The sequence below is a fragment of the Acanthaster planci genome, linkage group LG03 (genome assembly GCF_054643075.1).
Source record: "Acanthaster planci isolate LZ-2023a linkage group LG03, COTS_SCS, whole genome shotgun sequence".
Taxonomy (NCBI): Eukaryota; Metazoa; Echinodermata; class Asteroidea; order Valvatida; family Acanthasteridae; genus Acanthaster; species Acanthaster planci.
This window is the reverse complement of record NC_141779.1, coordinates 4,469,266-4,487,911: the sequence shown is the minus strand read 5'-3', so window position 1 is coordinate 4,487,911 and position 18,646 is coordinate 4,469,266. Positions and strand designations below refer to the sequence as shown.

Genomic DNA, 18,646 nt, shown 5'->3' with positions numbered 1-18,646 from the left:
TGTGTCCGGTGGGGATCATTATTCTTGTGGATTCACGGCTTGGGTCTCGGTCTGTCCATGTCATGCAACAGTGACACCAGCAGTTGTCTGCCACTGCGGTTTTCTAATTGATAAGTCTCTTGCTGATAGTTAGTAACCCAATTAAGGAACCTGGTTTTGTCTTTCATAAGTGGATGTTAGTCCGGCCGGCCATACCAGAGCTTGTTGTCACTGCCGAGGAGCACGCCATCACTTGTGTTGTTTGTTAACCAATGCAAGGACCATTGATATACAGATTGACCTCTTTTTTTTTCAGAGCCTATAAACGCTGGGAAGTTAAACTCTGGCTCTCAGGAGTCTGTCTAAAGATGTTTTTCCGTATAGTTTTTCTCGGCTAGTTCACGCATTGGGAAAAAAATTGGTTGAAGGTGGAAAAGTTGGGCAGTTGATTCCACGTGGTAAATATTCAGTGGAGTATTAAAGACCGGAATGAGCTGGAGTGGATGTCGCATTTGAGTAACAGTCTGGCTGTTCTTGTTATCGGCTGTGTTGAGGATTACACCGGTATCTGTTGCGATAGTCGACCCCGAGTGCAACCATTGGAAGAATGCTAGGAATGCCCTCCGGTTAGCAACTGCTTCACAGGCTGGCCATAGACTGGACGAAAGGGGGCGAGAGATGAGAGAAAGAAAAAACCCTCTTGATGAAGCTTTATGAGTCTAAGATGTAAATGAATGAACTGTCTTTTGAAACATGACCTATGACCTGGATTGGATAACCGCCTCATCTTGATCAACACCATGGACTAACTTGGATTAACAGCCTTGGATAATCCAGTCAAGCCAGCTTAATTTTGCCGTCCTCATTCCACTTGTGGTTTAAGCAGCGAGTTCTGAAAATAGTTTCTCTTCTGTGAAGAGAAGGACATTAACTCAAAAGGACGAATATGTCTTACGGATCCTATGGACGTTACGGCAGCGGAAGTCCGTATTCTTCCTCCTCGTCCAGCCCCTACTCAAGTTCTCGGTATGGGGGTTCTGGAAGCAGTCGATTGGGGTCAACCGGGTCAGGAACAGGAGGCTACAGCAGTGTAAGAAGGATTCATACTCATACTTGTTGATGTTTTTTAATTCCAAACTTCAGCATTCGTGCACAGAAAATCATTGACTTTTTGTACATGTACTTTACCTCTTTCTTTCTTTTTTTTTCATTTCTGGTTTACTTGAGATCCATTGCCTAAGCGCTACTCGGGGAGTGTAAATGCCAGTTCATGCTTCAGATGAATGATAAAGCAATGCAAATTTAACCTCATCAAATGGTTTGGCAGCAAATGTCGCTTGAGTTAAAATGTGTTCAGCCATCATGAGCTTGCATGTTGACTGTTTGATCTGATGTCACAATGTCCCATTTGTGTTTGCTTTATATTGGGAAACGGCCCTGACGTTGAATTCTTTGTTTCATATAAGTGACAATTGAAGTGGATACTTTGTACAGAGAAAGTTACCCACCTTATGGCAATAGGCAAATGGCGTTGCAGGCAAAAGTGCGTAGTGCAGAGTTGCAGCCCACCATTGAGCAAAGGAATGGGCCATAGTGTTGTGGATTCTGTGGTTTGGGTCTTAATTGCTACACCACCCTCAAGCAAACTATGGTGGTACACAGTACACCTGTATATGCAATTGTCAATGCCATGAAAGCAGCCCAATAGTGGTTGGGGTAACAGGATGTATACTTTGAAAATTGGAAAATTAGAAAGACCCATTCAAGCTTTTTTTTTTTTCTTTGAGCCAATATTGCACGTACACGACCCATATGACATACGTGCTGTCGTGTTCTTTATTCATGTGTGATGTGCATTCTGTGGAGCACTTGACGTGCAGCAGGAGCGCTATCAGAACCTGAAGAAGAAGTCGTGTTTTGCCCGCCATGAACTTAACGGCACTTTCTTTTCATTGGAGGTGTGATGTCAGCAACACTGACACAGAATCAAAGAAGCACAAAAACACTTTGCAGCGTACCGTAGATCCTCCATTGAGCAAGAAAATCGGTCAGCTGTGGGCTCAGCCAATCAGCATCAAGGATTTCTTCTGCTTAAAGATGCTACATATAGGCATTCCATCCCGTCTCTACAGGAAATAATGTGACTTTATTGCACATACTCTGATGTTTAGTTCATGTACAGGTTCATGCAGTAGGGACAGGGATACCAATTTTGGGAAACCTTTTTTTTTTTTTTTTTTTGTGGATGATCCTGTTCATTCAAAGTTTCCAATGTTATTTTTGTAAGTGATTTTCATTTCCAAGGTATTTACCATTACCGAGGGCTGTTTCTCTGTTTTTGGTGTTGTATCGTACTGTTCATGTGATGGCCCGGAAAGAAGCTGGATGTTTTGAAAAATAAGGCATTCAGTGACATTCAGCCAGAGTTTATCTCTTTACACATTTTCATTACATGGAAAACGTATTAGAAATTACATATTTTAGAATGCAGAATTTGTTTTGTTAGGGGGAGGGTGAAACCTGCAGGTGATTGGTTGCTTTTACTGCCTAAATTAACATTTTCATAAAGGAAACTGAATGGTAAAATTCATGTCTGGCAAGGAGTGATTGAGTACTTGTTAATGAGGCTTGGAATTCATGACCAAGTCTAGGGCGCAAAGCAAACATTCACAATAAAATGTAGAAATTTATGCTCAATTCTCGCAGGCTCATAGCAACGTGGCAGTGTTGACAGTCATCTTTGTTTGCCCTTGCTGGAAAAAATGTTTACCTGCCGAATGGCCTGCGCGCTTCAAACCCGGTCCTTGCGATTCAGATAGCATTGATCAGGAAAGTCATAATGGTGTAGCCAGGCCTATTCATCTGTTGCACAAATGGGCGCGATAAGAGAGCCCATCGCTGTTTACTCACCCCTCGGTCCTCTCCATAGTGCTTCTGTGATTTGCTGACTTGTGACGTGACAGTGTTGAGGTTTGGATTGTTCATCTGGTTGGGATCATTGAGGCCCCTTTGACATTTTGGAAATCTTTCCAGATTTTGGTTCTCCTTCCTTGCCAAGTTTCATAATGTTTTGCTGCCCTTTGGACACTGAAAACTTATGCGTTGCTGCATTTATATTCCGATAGCTGCTGACATGTACAGTGCTGGGTTTTTTGGAGGGGGGATGCCGGCAAGAAAGCAGCGGCTTACTTTGCTAAATTCAAATTTGAAACAAAAACCAGTTTGAGTGGTTAAGTTTTCCTGACAGAATGGAAACCTGGGTCAGTCTGCAATACAGTAATCAAAGCTTGACCCAAACTGATTGAACATGCCTCTTGTCCTCTTTCTGAAGTTTGGATTGATTCTCATGTAATATGTATGAATCAAAGTGTGGCTAACCGTCCACCTTGTTAAAAGCACAAGGAAACTTCAATGATTAGGCTGAAAGAGTGTACCCTGGAGTCTGGTACCTTTGACCGTAAGCACAGATTACATTACATTCTCCATTGTGAGTGTCTGGGTGATCATACGGTAACAGCTTCCCTCGTTACACCCTGCAACAGTGCAAGAGGTCCTAATCCAGCAGTGCTGGTATAAACATCACACAGGTCATGTTTCTTGGAGTTGGATTTGGTTTATCAACAACAAATTCCAGAAGAGAACTGTATTTCGTGCACTTAATCGTCAGATTGATGAGAAATTATGTTCAGCTTCAAAGCAGCTGTTGTTTAAATTTAGGTTAGGGTGTTTGCAGAGCCATCAATGAATATTTTTTCTCTTCTGAGCTTTCTTGTGTTTTTCTGTTAATATCTTAACATACATCATTATTATGAACCACATGTAAACTGATGTGGAAAAACTGTATTTGACATTGAGTTTGTCATTGCATTGTTTTTGTGTGGAAGCTATTTTGAAAACATTGCAGTTTGGTGGCACAGGATTTTTCTTTTCCCATGTTAAAGTGATGATTGTGAACCAGTACATCATCAAGGTTTTATAATGTTCCTGTTCAAAGCTACAAAAGTAGAAACCTACAGTAAGATGCTCTAATATTTAAGCAATCAAATTTTAAGACAGGATTTCAGAATTTTATATGTTGTTCCTGGACATTTTAGAGAAATTCTCGGATGACTTTAATACCAAAATTGTGAAAAGCATTTCCCACAAGTGCCAGCCTCATTGAGTTCGCTCAGTAGGACAGCATGTGAACAATAGTTCAGGCCCATATTTGGTAGAAGTGCTTCTAGTCAATAATAAGGCAGAGAGAAGCTAGGAGCAAGCACATCCAGTCCTGCTGACTGTAAGTCATTTCCTGATTGAAACCCTATGCCCCGGCCCCCTGGTCCCATAGAGCTGTGTGAACAGGGGCATCAAAACATCAGGCCCTTGGCTCCAGACCATGGGGTGAGCAAACTCCAAGAATGTGGGCCGAAGCAGGGACGGACGTCTGCCTTCAGTGTGAACACCCTAATGGACCCCTAATGGACAGCCGTTTGAAGGTGTCAGTCTTCTTGTTTGTCACCTCAAGTTTCAGGAATTCCTGACACAGTTTTTTGTAGGAATGTACATTGAATGGTCGACAACCCTCACAATTGCTAGCAAACAATTTGTATCAAGATTTTATTATTACGTTTGGACAATGTTTCCGTGGTTGTTTTTCGAAGCATGCCCAAAGCAACTATAAAAAACAACCTCAGCCATAACCATAATTGAAACAGCTTTCCACTCTCTCCATCTGAAGACCTTGCGTTTATTATTTTTTTGTTTATTGTTGTGGTTTGGTTTCATAAACTGAAAGCATGCCCTTGTCCCATCGACCCTATTAAAGTGGAAAAAAAAATAAGCCCATTTGTTAAATGCTTGCGTTATCACACGCGGGAGTCTGGTAGTGCTGGGCTTTTGTGCTATTGTGCTTTTGTGCTTACCTTGAAGTATGTACTGTCCTGTTTTGTAGAAGAAAATGCCATGTACAATAAGGTTGATATGGAGTAAAACACTTTAATTACACAAATTTGCATCACCCTGACAACAGTCAATGATCCTTGGGCTCATAGAAATCTACATTTATATACATGCAGATCTGTCTTTGCATCAGACCCCCTTTTCTCTGAGTGTTTTAACCTTAACTCTTGCAATCTTCTTTCTTCAAGCTTTCCTAATCCCTTTTTCCTACACAAAATGGCATGTTCAGTTCAGTTTGTAATAACTTAACCAACCACAAGCGTAGGCTGGTTTCTGAAATTATTATAACTGTGTTGCAATTTTGAATCGATCAAAACAGTGCACATGTTTGGATTGAAAGCTTGAGGAACTCAACTCATGTAGTTCAGGTGTATGGCAGGAACTGAGTCGCTCACTTTAGTCACGAGCACTTGTCTTAGTGAAGGCTGGGATAAGCCGACAGATTTCCCCAGTTTCACTGGCAAATCGTCATTACTTTAATCGTCAGGCAGATTTTATCTGTAATGATTATCATTTTCGAATGTACGTGTATGAGGCAGTTTGATGTCAGTAAAGTTTTTTGTTTTTTTTTATTATACATGCGCTATTCATCTTTTTTCATGAGTTACATTGACTATTAATTTCTGTCCATTAACCCTACCCATGCTTTACAGTGCCATAAGATTCTGTTTGATTGGGCACAAAATCTCCTTGTACTTTGGGGTGAGCTTTAAGAAAATCTGTGAAGGGAAAGTGATTACATGGAATACATGAGAATTCCAGACATTTCACCTGAAAATTTCCAAGGACGTGAGCATGGCACTACAAAGGTTGGGGAATCGCATTAAATTATTCTCGCATGTACATGAACATGTGATCTTGCCAATAATCCAAAGTGCTACTCGTATCATAATGAACTGTGAACAGTTTTATAAATACCATTTTTTGACAGTGCCATACTGCATTTTGTGAAATCCCGAAAAATTCTGGGAGAAATGCTGTACTAGAAAGTCATGGAAAAATGGGAAAATACAGGATGCTCTTGAATCCTATTGTCAGAGGATAACAGGTATGGAAAAGTCATGGAAAATCGTGGAAATCAAGATCATGTAAGCCTTGCACAGGCTGTTTTTGATTGGCCACATTTTATCTAATAATAAAAATGCTAAATTTACAGGCTGTATCCTTGTTTGCAGTAGTTGCTACAGAAGTCTTCCAGTTCTTAAATACTGAATGACTTTTCTCTGCAAAATTACATTAAGGGTCCCAAAAAATTTGTCAAATTTTAGACCTGGGAAGTTATGGAATTTGGTTGTCATATTTCTGTGAGAACCAGGCATTGAGGTCTGTGGTTTATACCAGGCTCACCACAACAGAGTAATTATTTAAAAGGTCATCCAGTCCAGTGTGTGTGTGACATTGTCTCCAATATGTGTGCTGTGGGCTTGAGCAAAGTCCATGTTGATGTGTTGCTGGGGCATAGCATTCCACATACCATACAAGGCATTCAGGGTGTCATCAGCGCCAGTAAGATGGCTGCATCCATCAGAGAGTAAGTTTTGTTTCTCTTCATGTCAACACTTGCAATTTTTATGGGGGATTTTTTTCTTTGCCATGTGCTGTGTACCACTGCATGCACATTTCAAGTGAAAACTTACCGACCTCTGGAAAGGTTACAGTTACTCAAGGGAGTACAAGTGTTTTCTATTTTGTGAACAGTTAAAAAAGTTGTTTTGAAATCAATTTATTATTTTGTAGACAACATGAATAAATGTCAAAGAAAACAAATGCTGAATATATTGTATACTTCATTCTAGGAAGGGTATTTTTATAATTTTATCACAGTATAATGATGACTAAATGCACATCAATTATGCACTTTGGGGATTTAAGTTTTAACCCCATTTCTGAGTGGAGAACTCTCTGCTGTTGAATTTACTAATTATTTTACCGTATTCCAAAAGTCTTTTAGTTTGCAAACCAAATTTAATTTGATGTTATCATCTCTAGAATCTGTTTTTTCCTTTTCTTGTTTGGTTAAAATATTAAGTGAATAATAAAAATAAACCGACTTATCAATTTTAATTGAAGTTTTTCATTTGACTAAGGTTTAATTGAATTTCTTTAAGATTTCAAGATTATTCTTCAAAGTAGCCTCTTGATCTTTGAGAAACATTGATTAATTTTTCACTACTGCCTGGTTCACCAAGCAATCCATACAACTACACGAGGTAAAGTGGTCTGAAACCTGACCATTAAGAATTCTTGCAGGAAGGCATTCAGGGAATGCTATCGTATTGAATTTGTCTTTCAACCTGCCCTCCTGGAGATGATGAAAATTACGTATGCGCTCAGTCCGTCCTGGAGTTAACCTTGATGGTTGTTTATGTCACGGTCGCACCTGGGCTTGTTTTTGCGGTTCTTTGCTGGCTGACGTTGCCCCTGGATTGATAGGGTTCACCCTGGTTGTTACCCTAAAGTCCGTGCTGAGTCGCTGTTAAATAGGAAAAAGCCAGACGGCAAGGGGCGGTCATGTACGGAAGGGTAAATACAACCAGTGTGCTGTGAATGCCCATAGTACTCCAAGAACGTGTGTTTAGGTGTAGATCCAGGGTGTGCTGTGTAAATTATCAGCTGCTTCTAAATTCAGAGGCTGTGGAATTTGCCTTGTGTCAGTGGTAACATTGTCCTTGTCTTGTCCTTTTTCTGTTAGATGTACTGCAGATATTTACTGAGATTATATCAAAAGGGGCTCAGCAGAATTGGTTTTTGATAGGAAGCAAAGGCACTTGGGTTTGTTGGGGTGGGCGGGTCGGTTGCATGGGAAGTATCAGATGGAATGGGTTGCCGTGGTTTCACCCCTAGAGAAGCCTGGCTCTGACAGCAGGCAAGAACAATGATGAATGGGACGGGGTAAATTGGAATTCATGACCAGTTGTGGATGATAAATTTATCTTGGTTCAAGTGTGACGTGCGGGTAGGCCGGGCATGAAAACTCAGTCGTGCAAGTGTACTTTTCCAAATGTGAGGTCTCATGTTAACAGCGGTAGCAATTGGGGTGAGCAGTTCAGGCAGATGAACCTGTTGAGGTGAAGGAGCACGTCCATTGTGTTGCAGTTGGAGACCTTTGTGTAAATTGCTGCCGTTCACTTCATGACAACTTTAAAAGGGTCCTTTCAGGTTATGCGTTGGCCATGCACTGTTGCGGCAAACCCCATATGAGAAAAAAATGTCAGGCTGCTTAAATCCATCAATCTTTCTAAAAAGTGACATCAGCCATCCTTATCCACAACACATTCTTTGTCAACCCACAGATATTATTGTCCACTTTTTCGGTGAGGTGTCAGTGAAGCAGTTATGCCATCAACACTTCATAAATGTCTGAATGTGCATTTTCTGCCGTAACTGTTAACGATGTTGGTTTTTTTCCCCTTCTCATATGCTGTTTATTTTCTTCTCAAGCAATAAATCTCGAATCTGTTGGACTCATTTTCAGCATGATGGCTGTTCAAATTTCTGAGCTTATAAGTTGGTATTTACGAGCCGAGTTCTTTCCCTTTATATAATGCAGTTGGTGCTCTAAGTGACTTGATTGCAGCAGAATCATTTTTTTCCCCTCCAATTTAATTCAAACCAGAATTGTTCATTCAATTTCTTTTTTCCCCCTGTATTTTGCAGACTGCAGATCGGTACAGCAGACCACTTTCAACAAGCTCGATAGGTAGCAGGTAGGAATCTATCCACTCATCGCCTTGCTCAAATTATCGCTCCTTGCTAAATCTCATCCTTCAACAATGGGCATTGTTTTCAAAGTTATAAAGAGGGAAACACGTGGAGTTGCTCTGCCTTCCAATGCAGGATCAGTGTTTGCCTATTACTGGAAGCGGAACCGAGTTTTCCTTCAGAATACCGATGTTGCCCTCTTGCAAGCTTGCAGAAAACTGTTAGATGAATGAATAGATGAAAAAATAAATCTTCATTGTCAGTGGTGGAAACAAAACTTGTGAGAGATTTTTATCAGAATGTCTACTCAGTCTGCGTACAGGATGAAAAACCCTATTTAGAGCAGATGGGATTCAAACCTACAGCAGAACAGAACGTAATACTGCCACTTTACTCCGTTCAAAAAGGAATTTGAGACATGAAAAAGGTATACATCACTCCTTTCCTAAAAGCCACATGGTGGAGTAAGTTTTCCTACAATTCTAGAAGCATAAATGCTTTTAAAATTTCAAATGTCATCAAATTTCATCAAAGTCCGCATGCATGTCCTGTCGTCGCTTCCCTTTTTATTTCTCATCTTCCCAATTCGTTTGTTTTTACTTTTCACTTTATGAAAAAAACAAATCTTGCGTTTCTTTCCAGACACAGTGACACTTCCTCGACACCATCTTTATCTGATCGCTATGCAAGCCGCACCGGGTCAGGGTCTTCTTACACTCGGGACAGAGACAGGGACCGAGATCGCGAGAACGAGAAGACGGCTGCAGGAACACCCTGTCAGAACTGCAAAAAGGTAGCCTTGCTTTTTGTGTGGGTGTTTGTTTTGTTTTTTAAATGAATATAGGATTGAGCGAAAGAAGAAAAAAATGAACAGAGTTTTGCATGTTCAAAATTTTCAAGCTCTTACTTTTGACCTTTCTGTCTGAAAAATTATTTGCCAAATGTTGGCATAAGAGTTGATTTTTCGAAGAAGATCACAATATGGTGTTCAGCAGAATTTTATGCATTTCATTCACAACTAATGTGAAGGAAAGGTTTGATGCATGTATTCAGCATTTTTACAAAATAATGGCTTATGGTCTGATTTTATCTGCCAAATTTTCAAATGGTTTTGTCTGCACAAGGGGGGGGGTTTAGAACAGTGCAAAATGGCCTTTGATACTGATTGGTATGCCATTTTGAGTCATGCACATTTTATTTGTATATCTTTTGTCCAGCTGTTCGAAGAGCAGCAGTCATTGGTCACAAAACTCCAGGACCAGGTCAAAGAGCGTGACCTCGAGGTCGCCGGGCTGAAGATGCAGTTGGAGAAGGCCCAGCAGAAATCGGATCGGTTCGATACCAAGTCGGTTGATAACGAAAAGAGGGTAAGTATAAGCCAACTCTCCAGATTGTACAAAAGTGATTGATGAATTACAGCATTTTACAGCTTGGAATGAAAGAAGTCAGTTTCCTTAATCTCCTGATTTGAATAGTCTAATTCCATATTTGTTCATATCTCATTGCAGGAGAGAAGGGCACTAGAAAGAAGGCTCTCAGAATTGGAGGAAGAACTCAAGGTAAAGGACAAATCAAGTCGTCTACTTTTGAGTGGTCACTTTCGCTGAAGCGGCCATTAACCCGTCAGATTTGCAGCTATTTCCACAGTTTACTGGGATACCAGACTTCTGGCAATTGCTGAAGTTCAGAAACCCAGAAAGGCAATGATATGACATTAATGAAATTGTGTACAACTTTCTGAATGTCTTCCCTTTTTTTTTTTTTCAGGCTATGGAGCAACTGAAGGCAGACAACCAACGTCTTAAGGACGAGAATGGAGCTTTAGTACGAGTCATAAGCAAGCTGTCCAAATGATGAATCTCTCTTGCTAGCGTCATGTAGTGTTTTCATTTATCGTTTTGATGTCTTCATTTCTTCCAGGGGAGAAAGAGAGAAACAAACCCAAAAAAAATCACCAGAAAAAGGGTTAGAGATGATGCCGTGGTAGAGTGTGTTCAAAGTAGAGGCTAGCTTGGGAAGATTTGATGCTGCGTATTGCTTAGACACTGCCATGCACGTGAATGCATGACCATTATTCACATAACTGCGTTTAGATGTACGCAGTTTGCCTTACCTGTCTTAAGTAAAGACTACAAACTCAGAGGCCCCCCTCTTCCAAAATTATTTTGGAGTTGGGGGGGTTCTTTCAAAATCAAAACAGAAGCCATTGTCGATTTTCAGTGGGACTCGTCACATTACACAGCAAACTCTCTCTGTGTCCTCCTCGCCCCGATTGGGATTAAACATCTTCAACACAGTGTTTGGTACATTGGTTGGCATTGGTAGTACGCTTTTGGCCGAGTGGCCGCCAGTTTGTCCATTGTGTCGAAATGGGTCAAGCTGAACGCAGTGTGTCACCAATCTGCTCGGTGATCATAATCATGTAAGGGGCATTTACATAGCGTGTATAAGCAACTCACTTGCAATGGCAAGCGTGCGTGGAGGTCTCATCTGCGTGCAGGATCATCTCAGCCCTTTTGGACGTAGTGCAAATCAGGGTGAGCGCCATCTAGATTGTGGTTTACAAAAACTTGTGAGTTCAGGGATTCGTGTAGAGGCTGCCATTTTTTGGGAGGCAGGCAAAAGATTCAACTGTTCAGCATGTCTTTGGTTGATTTTTGTTTTCCCTCTTTTTTTGAAGAAAATGTCTATTTTCAGTTTATGTCCTATGCGATATTTTTATGCAGTGTCATCTAAATGGCCTATCTAACATTAAATAAAGCACTCGTAGATCTATTATAACAGCATCATTAGCGTCCACCGTTCTCTGCAAATTGAGCCTTCTTTTTTGGTTCAGTTTGGAACGACAAGCAACTTCAAAGGATGTATCGGTTAACTGAAAAAGAAAAACCCTACAAAGCCTAGACCGTTTTGTGATGCACTTGGCCAAGTTGTAACTGAAGGGACATGATTTTCACTGGTGAGACATTGAATTATTCGGACAGTTGCTGTATCATCTTTCAAAATTGCATAGAAACAGTCTGCACATTTGTGCTGCAGATTGCCCCGAAAATGGCAGCCTTCCATAGGTCCTACCTCCCCAGGATGTCCGCATCATGTTCTGATGCTGTGACATTGAGGTTGTATTGAGCGTATGTAGCCTTCCCCGTACTCTTTGTTGGGCAGTGGAGCAAACTTGACTACTCTGGACAGTGCTGCCCTCAAGACTAGCTCAGCTTCCTTCCGAGTTCTTCCTGTAGGAAGTTGGATCACAGCTAGATGGGGTTAGTCACGCTCTTCTTAGCACTAGCAGAAGTGAACAAGGAGCCTATGGACCATAGAGCATATTCCCAGAATTCCCTCCGTCTCTCTAAACAGAGTTGATGCATGAAGTCCGATGCATGAAGTGCGCAAACCCAAGGTTTTTCCCAGGGATGAAGTTTACAGTTGTTTTGTTTGACATGTTCAGTGGTTCTTGTCAGCTTCTGCATTTGGCTTCATCCTGTTAAAGGGCATGCCTTTTGTACGTTTAGTGGACGGGTGCATCTGCCCTGAAGATTCTTCTGAGTTGACTTCATATTTGCATCTTGATGCAGAAGGATGTTTGGCCACCTTGTAATCACAGACTCATTGCAGTTTGACAGTTTAGGAGTCGAAGGGCTGCCTCAAGTATGCTTAAAGCAGACCTTGATACTACTTAAGTCACAACTCAAAGGAATGCAGAGTTTTGCTCCACTGCCTAATAGCTACTCCATGAGTTTCTCAAGAGTTGTCATAGCTTGTAATTTGACTGTTGTGTTTTCCATCTTTCCATTTCACTAGTGTAGAGTTTTTCAGTAGCAGCGTAACCTGTACATAACCCCTCACCCTCTTCACAAAATAATCATGTACAAGTGACACAAGAAACTGAAAATGCTAAGAGGGAGAGTTTTAAAAGTTAAAAAAAAAAGTCACAGGAAACTTAAAAGAACTTTCAACTGTTAATTTGTAAATTGTACAGAAAAATAATGTTTAGCCTTTTTGTAGGCAGGGGAGAGTAACGTGTTAAGACCTCAGGTGACGCCATATTGCAAGTAGACTAATACTGTTAAGGGGTGCATTGTATTTTTTGAGATGGGGTTTAGAAGTTCAAGAAGTTAAAGGAAGAATTGGCATGTTGCCAGTAACTTATTACAGTTCCTGTACGGTGTGCCAGGATGCTCTTACTGATGACAAGTGGAGTATTTTCCAGGTATAAGGATTCGTCTGTGATGCACTTGCTACACTGCTCAGTGGAATAGTGGTGGCAGAAGTGGGATAGCCATGCCCATGCTACACACTGCTCAGTGGAAAAGTGATGGCAGAAGTGGGATAGCCATGCCCATGCTAGACATTGCTCAGTGGAAAGATGGTGGCAGAAGCGGGATAGCCATGGCTGTTAAGAAAATGCAGGACAGTTCATACTCGGTGCTTTCATGGAACTTGTGAATCTGCAGCACAGTGACTCTGCCTTCAGTGCCTTTCTTCCGCCAACATCTTGAACTTTTTTTCCTCCAGAGTTTGCCTTGTGATTTTGCAGTGGGCAATGAAAATCAACTTTTGTTGGTAAGGGACGTACCGTATTTAGCATGTGTGCAATATATGGCATCTGGATCTTCGTTAACAAAACATAGATTCTATTTATTGTAGTTGTTAATCCACATGCCGCCAAGATACAGTAAGTTGTCAGAATTTTTTTGTAGTTGAATTAGAAAGGGTTTGAAGGAATTATCTTTGGTAGGTCCACTCTAGTTGATTTCCCTACGCTCAGTTTGTTCTTAGAAAGTCACTGCAACCTTTCTTTTCTGGTGAAAGTTTCATAGTTGACCAGTAACTGGAACTTTCAGATTGCAAAGGCACTCCAGGAAAAGGAAAATCCAAGAGACATCTCCAAGCAGAAGACAAAAAAAAACCAGATTGAAAAACTAAACTCAAATCATTATGAAGAATATTCTGGGCACGATATCCGTCCAGAGAATGGTTTCAGTTGTAACAACTTTCAAGTGTAGAAGCTGAGGTCTTTTGTAGACTTAAGTCTGTAAGTTTTCACAGTTTGTAATACTGAGATTTCTTCCCAAGAAGGACATTTTTGAAACTATGTGCCCACTGGTCAGAATAAAATATGTCATTTCTTCATTTCCTTTATTTCATATTTCAAGTCATTTGGAGCTCATGCTGTATGGCACGTGTCCTTGCCTTTTTGTACTTTTTGTATATTTGTATAAAAATAGATTGTATTTTAATAGGTTTAATATTGTGGGCCCTGTTAGCTTATTATTGGCTTATTATTTAATAGTTTTATTTTATACTAGCACCTTTAACCTGCTTAAGCAAGCTGTGTAGCATTGATATTCCCTGATTTCAAGGAGCGCACTGTCTAGAGCCCATTTTGTGCTGTATAGAAAAGTATACAAGGTTTGTCCGTCAAACATTGGAAGTTTCAGAATGTGCCATCAGCATTTTGTACAAAATCTGCTTTTCTTAATTCCTTCTGAATGTGCTTGTTTTTTTGGGGGGGGTGGTTTTTTCCAGACAAAATTTGAAAATTCTGCAGAAGGAAACCTGTGCTTGGACTCTTTCAGTGTCAAATCAAAAAATCTCCAAATGTTATCCCCCCCAACACATTTAGAAAGTCCCATGTCAGCGCGCAGTCATTAACGTATAACTTTAAGACCATCTTTGAACTCTCTGTTCATTTCCCAGCATCTTTCCTGGAGACTCACGCCCCCAAGTCTCCAGGCTTTGGCCGAGGTTTTTGAGCATCACTCTAAAACTCGTTACTCAAAACTGTTGGCAAGACCTGGGTACTTATCATTGATACGAGAACACACTCACCAGCTGTGGCTTTCTTAAAGAGCTTGGAATTTTTATCCAAGTCGGCGCCGATCACTGGTGGTTTTAAATGTGCTTAAAACGGCTGTGGGAGATATAGCATACAACCTCCATTAAAACCACGGCACTCATAGTTGCAGTTGGTCAATAATCTTTGGACATTTTTCTCTGACGAATAGCTCCGTTAATTGAGCTGTTGAATTGAAAAGCTTATTTTTTTCTTGATTTTCTCATTTATATGTTGACATTGCAGATTTAAGCACATGTCTTTCATTTCATCATGTCTGTTGCTGTGATGGCTGCTTGAATAGAGTGACAGCTTACAACATTTCTCAATCTCGCTAATAACAAGTGCATTAAAATGTGCATCAGTACCACTAGGCATTAACAAAGAGCAGAGCATAAATAATTGCATTTCTCTTTTTTGTGGCCATGCTTTGTGTCTTCCAACCAAGAAAATCTCTAGTAATTATGATTTGCATGCACAAAAATACTTATTAATGACACCAGTTACCAGTGTAATTGAGTCTGTATTTTTTACCATATTTATTTATTGTAGACTGGACGTCAGTAACAACTTAAAGTTTCAGATAAATAATGATCGAGTGGAACAACTCTATGTACAAGCGACAAGAAATTTAAATACAGTTGTTGAGTTAGAATGTTAAAAGTCCTTTCGTTGAGTGTTTTTGGAACATGGAAGGGACATGTTGTAATATTGTGAATACTATTCTAGAATACCAGCTGAATTTTTTCCTTAATACAGACTTTGGATTGCCATGTCAGAGTGTTGATTACCAATAGTCGAGTTCTGAAGAAACAATCAATAACTTGGAAGTGGGCAGATGTTTTGAGGGGTATGTAGAAAACTGCATGAAACGGCCGTCTGCTTTTCCTGCAGTCCGCATCAGCAGACGACTGTTTGAGGACTTTTCTTGGGTAGGTTTGTTTCAATTTATACATTGAGGGCTGTTTGAAGTCACTTTCTTTGGGTATTATGAGTAGTGCTTTTTGAGTAAAACTTACACAAATATTCCTGCTGTGGTGTGAGCTAATAATATAAACGATTGATGTTTAAAAAAAATACCGTGGTAGAGTGTTGTTGACACATGGAAATTAGCTTCCACTGTTTGAGCATTGATTGTAAAAACTAAAAATCGGTTAAATTAGCCATTCCAGTACTTTCTCAAATTGGTGTGATCAAGCCAGTTACGTTGTTGTGTTTTTTTCATTGCGGATTTACCAGCATGTAGTGCTCCACTGCTGTTACATAAGTAAGGAGGGGAAGATTAAATGTGCGATTGGTTAAACATCCTCTGATTCAAACAGACACTGAATGCTGACATCCCAGTGTGCTCACACCGTAAGCAAAATGACAGCAAGGTGTGTTACTATCTCAAATGGAAGCTACATTTTCACGTTTGTAGGTTTTGTTCCTGGGCCTAACGCAGACTTATGTGATTGTCCCAAGTATTCTAGCCATCCCGGTACCGTAGGGAAATATCCACCTCTTGACTTTTTGTGCAGATCATCCTGAATTTCTGCTTAGAATCCCATGCGAATGGTCTGGGACGCTTCACATGTCCAGCATACATCCATTGTCTGCATAAGGGTACCAGACTCTTCAAAAGTGTAAAGGACTAACTGCTGTTGAATCTGAGACGTAAACTTGAGGAATCTTGTAAAAGAGATTAAACTTCACTTTCATTGCCAACTCAAAATCCAGAAAACAATTCACAGTAGTCCAAAGTCGAGTTTCCTTTATTGTTGTGTAGGACATTTACTGCCCAATTCCGTAAATGTTCCGTAATGTTACTATGTTTCAGACTGGTATCTGCTGAGGTTTTACTGCATTTTGAATGGCCCTCGTTAAATCGATGTTACCCACACATTGAACGATGTAGATACATGGCATGATGATTATGTATGCTAGTGTGAAAGAAACTGAACTGTTGCCGTAGAAGAAAAACTGTATATTAATAAGACATATTTGGCTGAGGACTAGGGTTTACCTCTAGTGCAACATGATAGTTTGTTATTAGAAAACAAACAAGAAAAAGAACAAGAAAAGTAGCCAGACATGGCCACAATGCTCAAAGAAATTTTCTTTTTCTTTTCACATTAAACAAAATCTCTGAACACTTGTGTGCCTTAGCGTAATTTCTCGAGTTGATTTGTTGGAGAACAATCTTAAATATTGTAAATTGGGCTTCAAGTATTCAAACAGTGTTTAATTAAGTAATGTGATTTAATTTATTAAATTATTGTATACAACCATCACTCACAAAATTTGGGCCTGTGATCAGTCCATGGACTGTTAATTCATTTCTTGCCTGAACTGGACGTCAGTGATGTACTAAATAACACTGATGTCACAAATATTTTGGTTTCAACGTGGGAAAAGTATCCAGTTCCTACATTATAATTAGGTAATGCAGAAAGCATTCATGGCCGATCCAGTGCGCTTAGTATTCTTGCGTGACCTTTTACCTTTGAGACCATAGATTGCTTGTTTCCATACTTTTTTTTCGTTTGTTTTGGGCAAGTGGCTTCATTCGGGGATGCACATTCATCAGCATATATTGGCCCATTGACTGTTATTACTAAAAAGTTTGTTTCGACATACCAAATTATATGAACTGTTTCTCAATCATGTATGTTGGTTTCCTTGTAGAGAAAAAATATTAATAACATTTTAGGTAGATAAGACATGGAAATTTGCAGCTTTAAAATAAAATGTTTGTAATATGACAGAAATGAATTCCTTGTTTCTTGAATTTTGGTACTTAAATGCATGAGAAACCCCGTCGATATTTAGATAAGTCAGGTATCTAGGATAGATTTATTTATTTTAAATCGAGACTTATCCCAAGAGACGCCGATTACTTTGGTATTGTGGTGTTTTCGCGCATCCTTCAAGTTGAGCACGCAGTTTAGCAAGTCATACAACATCCTATCCGCCTCGAGCGTGAGTAGGAGAGGGCGCAATTTGTTCTAGAAACGGAGGCTCGGTGGAAACTGCACTTCGGTGGTTCACAAAGGACAATAAAATGCGTACGTTACGGTCGTATGGCTACCAACAAGGTGAACGCTCCTCGCCAACTTGGCTTTTTATCAATCGATGGGAGTGCTTCTGCTCAAGGTGCATTGGTCCCAGCAAAGTTAAATGCGCGCGTAACGCCTGCAAGCGAGCGTTGTGCTACTGCATTTTGTGACGCCGTAACTGCGGTGGCACCATAGAGCTAAAAATGGGTGACACCACTCTTGCAGTTGGCAAATCACGACACCCTATTGGTCGAAGAGGCAAGTAACGCGTGTGTGCCACCTGCCCACTAGCGTTGTACCTCCGCATTAATGTCACCCCCCCCCAGGTTTCTAGTTTACAGCAGGATCCAAAGTAGTGAGCTCTACCGCCCAAACTCCCCGATTAAACGTCAAGTTCTGCGGTACACGCTGGAAGAAATTACTGTTATTGATTTATTCCCTTGACGTCAAGGGCTGGTCCATTGACCCATGCTTCAGAAATTCAGGAATATATTGCTGCATGATGTTTATGGCTTGAAAGAAACGCCAATTTGTAGTCTTGATTTACCATCTGTTGATAACACTGCATCGCGGGCCACCATTTAAAATTAATTTGAGCAGACTGATAGAACGTTTGGTAACTGCGATACCAGATTGTCTGGTAACACCGAGCATTACACTGGTGGGGATCAGGGGGGGGGCCGATATTGGAGGTAAAGCCCGAACAGGCGAGCAGGACATATATTTCTCATCTTGATGAAAAAACGTTGCCTTTAAGGTGATTATATAACCATGTTGAGAACAGAAGGCAGAGAAAAAAGGAGGCCAGGTGCGCCCTCTGTATCATTCACTCTCTAAATCTGAAAAAAATTAAACTAGGAATCAAACGTTTTAGAGTGAAACTCTCTCTGAATTTAGACTGGAATAGAAGAAAATGTTGAAAAACTCGATCTATTTAGAAACAAGATTTTCACTCAAATGTTCTTCGAATTGTCCCTAGTTTCATTCGGGTTGAGTGAATGTTCACACTTTTGAATTTTAGAGACTACTGGGAGATTACCAAAAGTTCTGTAAAATAAGATGATTATGCATTCGAATAAAGCTTACAGTGTACATTTAATTAATTAATTAATCTCCAGTTTTGTTTCACAAATTCCTTGTATGTAATTTG

At 40.3% G+C, this 18,646-nt stretch overlaps 1 protein-coding gene across 19 annotated transcripts in view; it reads left to right on the top strand.

Moving 5' to 3' along the window:
- Nucleotides 1-17,212, top strand: part of LOC110986335 (protein phosphatase 1 regulatory subunit 12A-like) — a 70,382-nt gene extending 53,170 nt beyond the window's left edge. For all 19 annotated transcript variants that reach the window (XM_022248133.2, XM_022248206.2, XM_022248177.2 and 16 more), the window contains 5 exons: nt 8,578-8,627; nt 9,265-9,415; nt 9,840-9,989; nt 10,131-10,181; nt 10,390-17,212. In XM_022248133.2, coding sequence (XP_022103825.2) covers nt 8,578-8,627; nt 9,265-9,415; nt 9,840-9,989; nt 10,131-10,181; nt 10,390-10,476 — 489 coding nt within the window. In that variant the 3' untranslated portion in view covers nt 10,477-17,212. The remainder of the gene's footprint in view (nt 1-8,577; nt 8,628-9,264; nt 9,416-9,839; nt 9,990-10,130; nt 10,182-10,389) is intronic.
- The last annotated feature ends 1,434 nt before the right edge of the window (nt 17,213-18,646 follow it).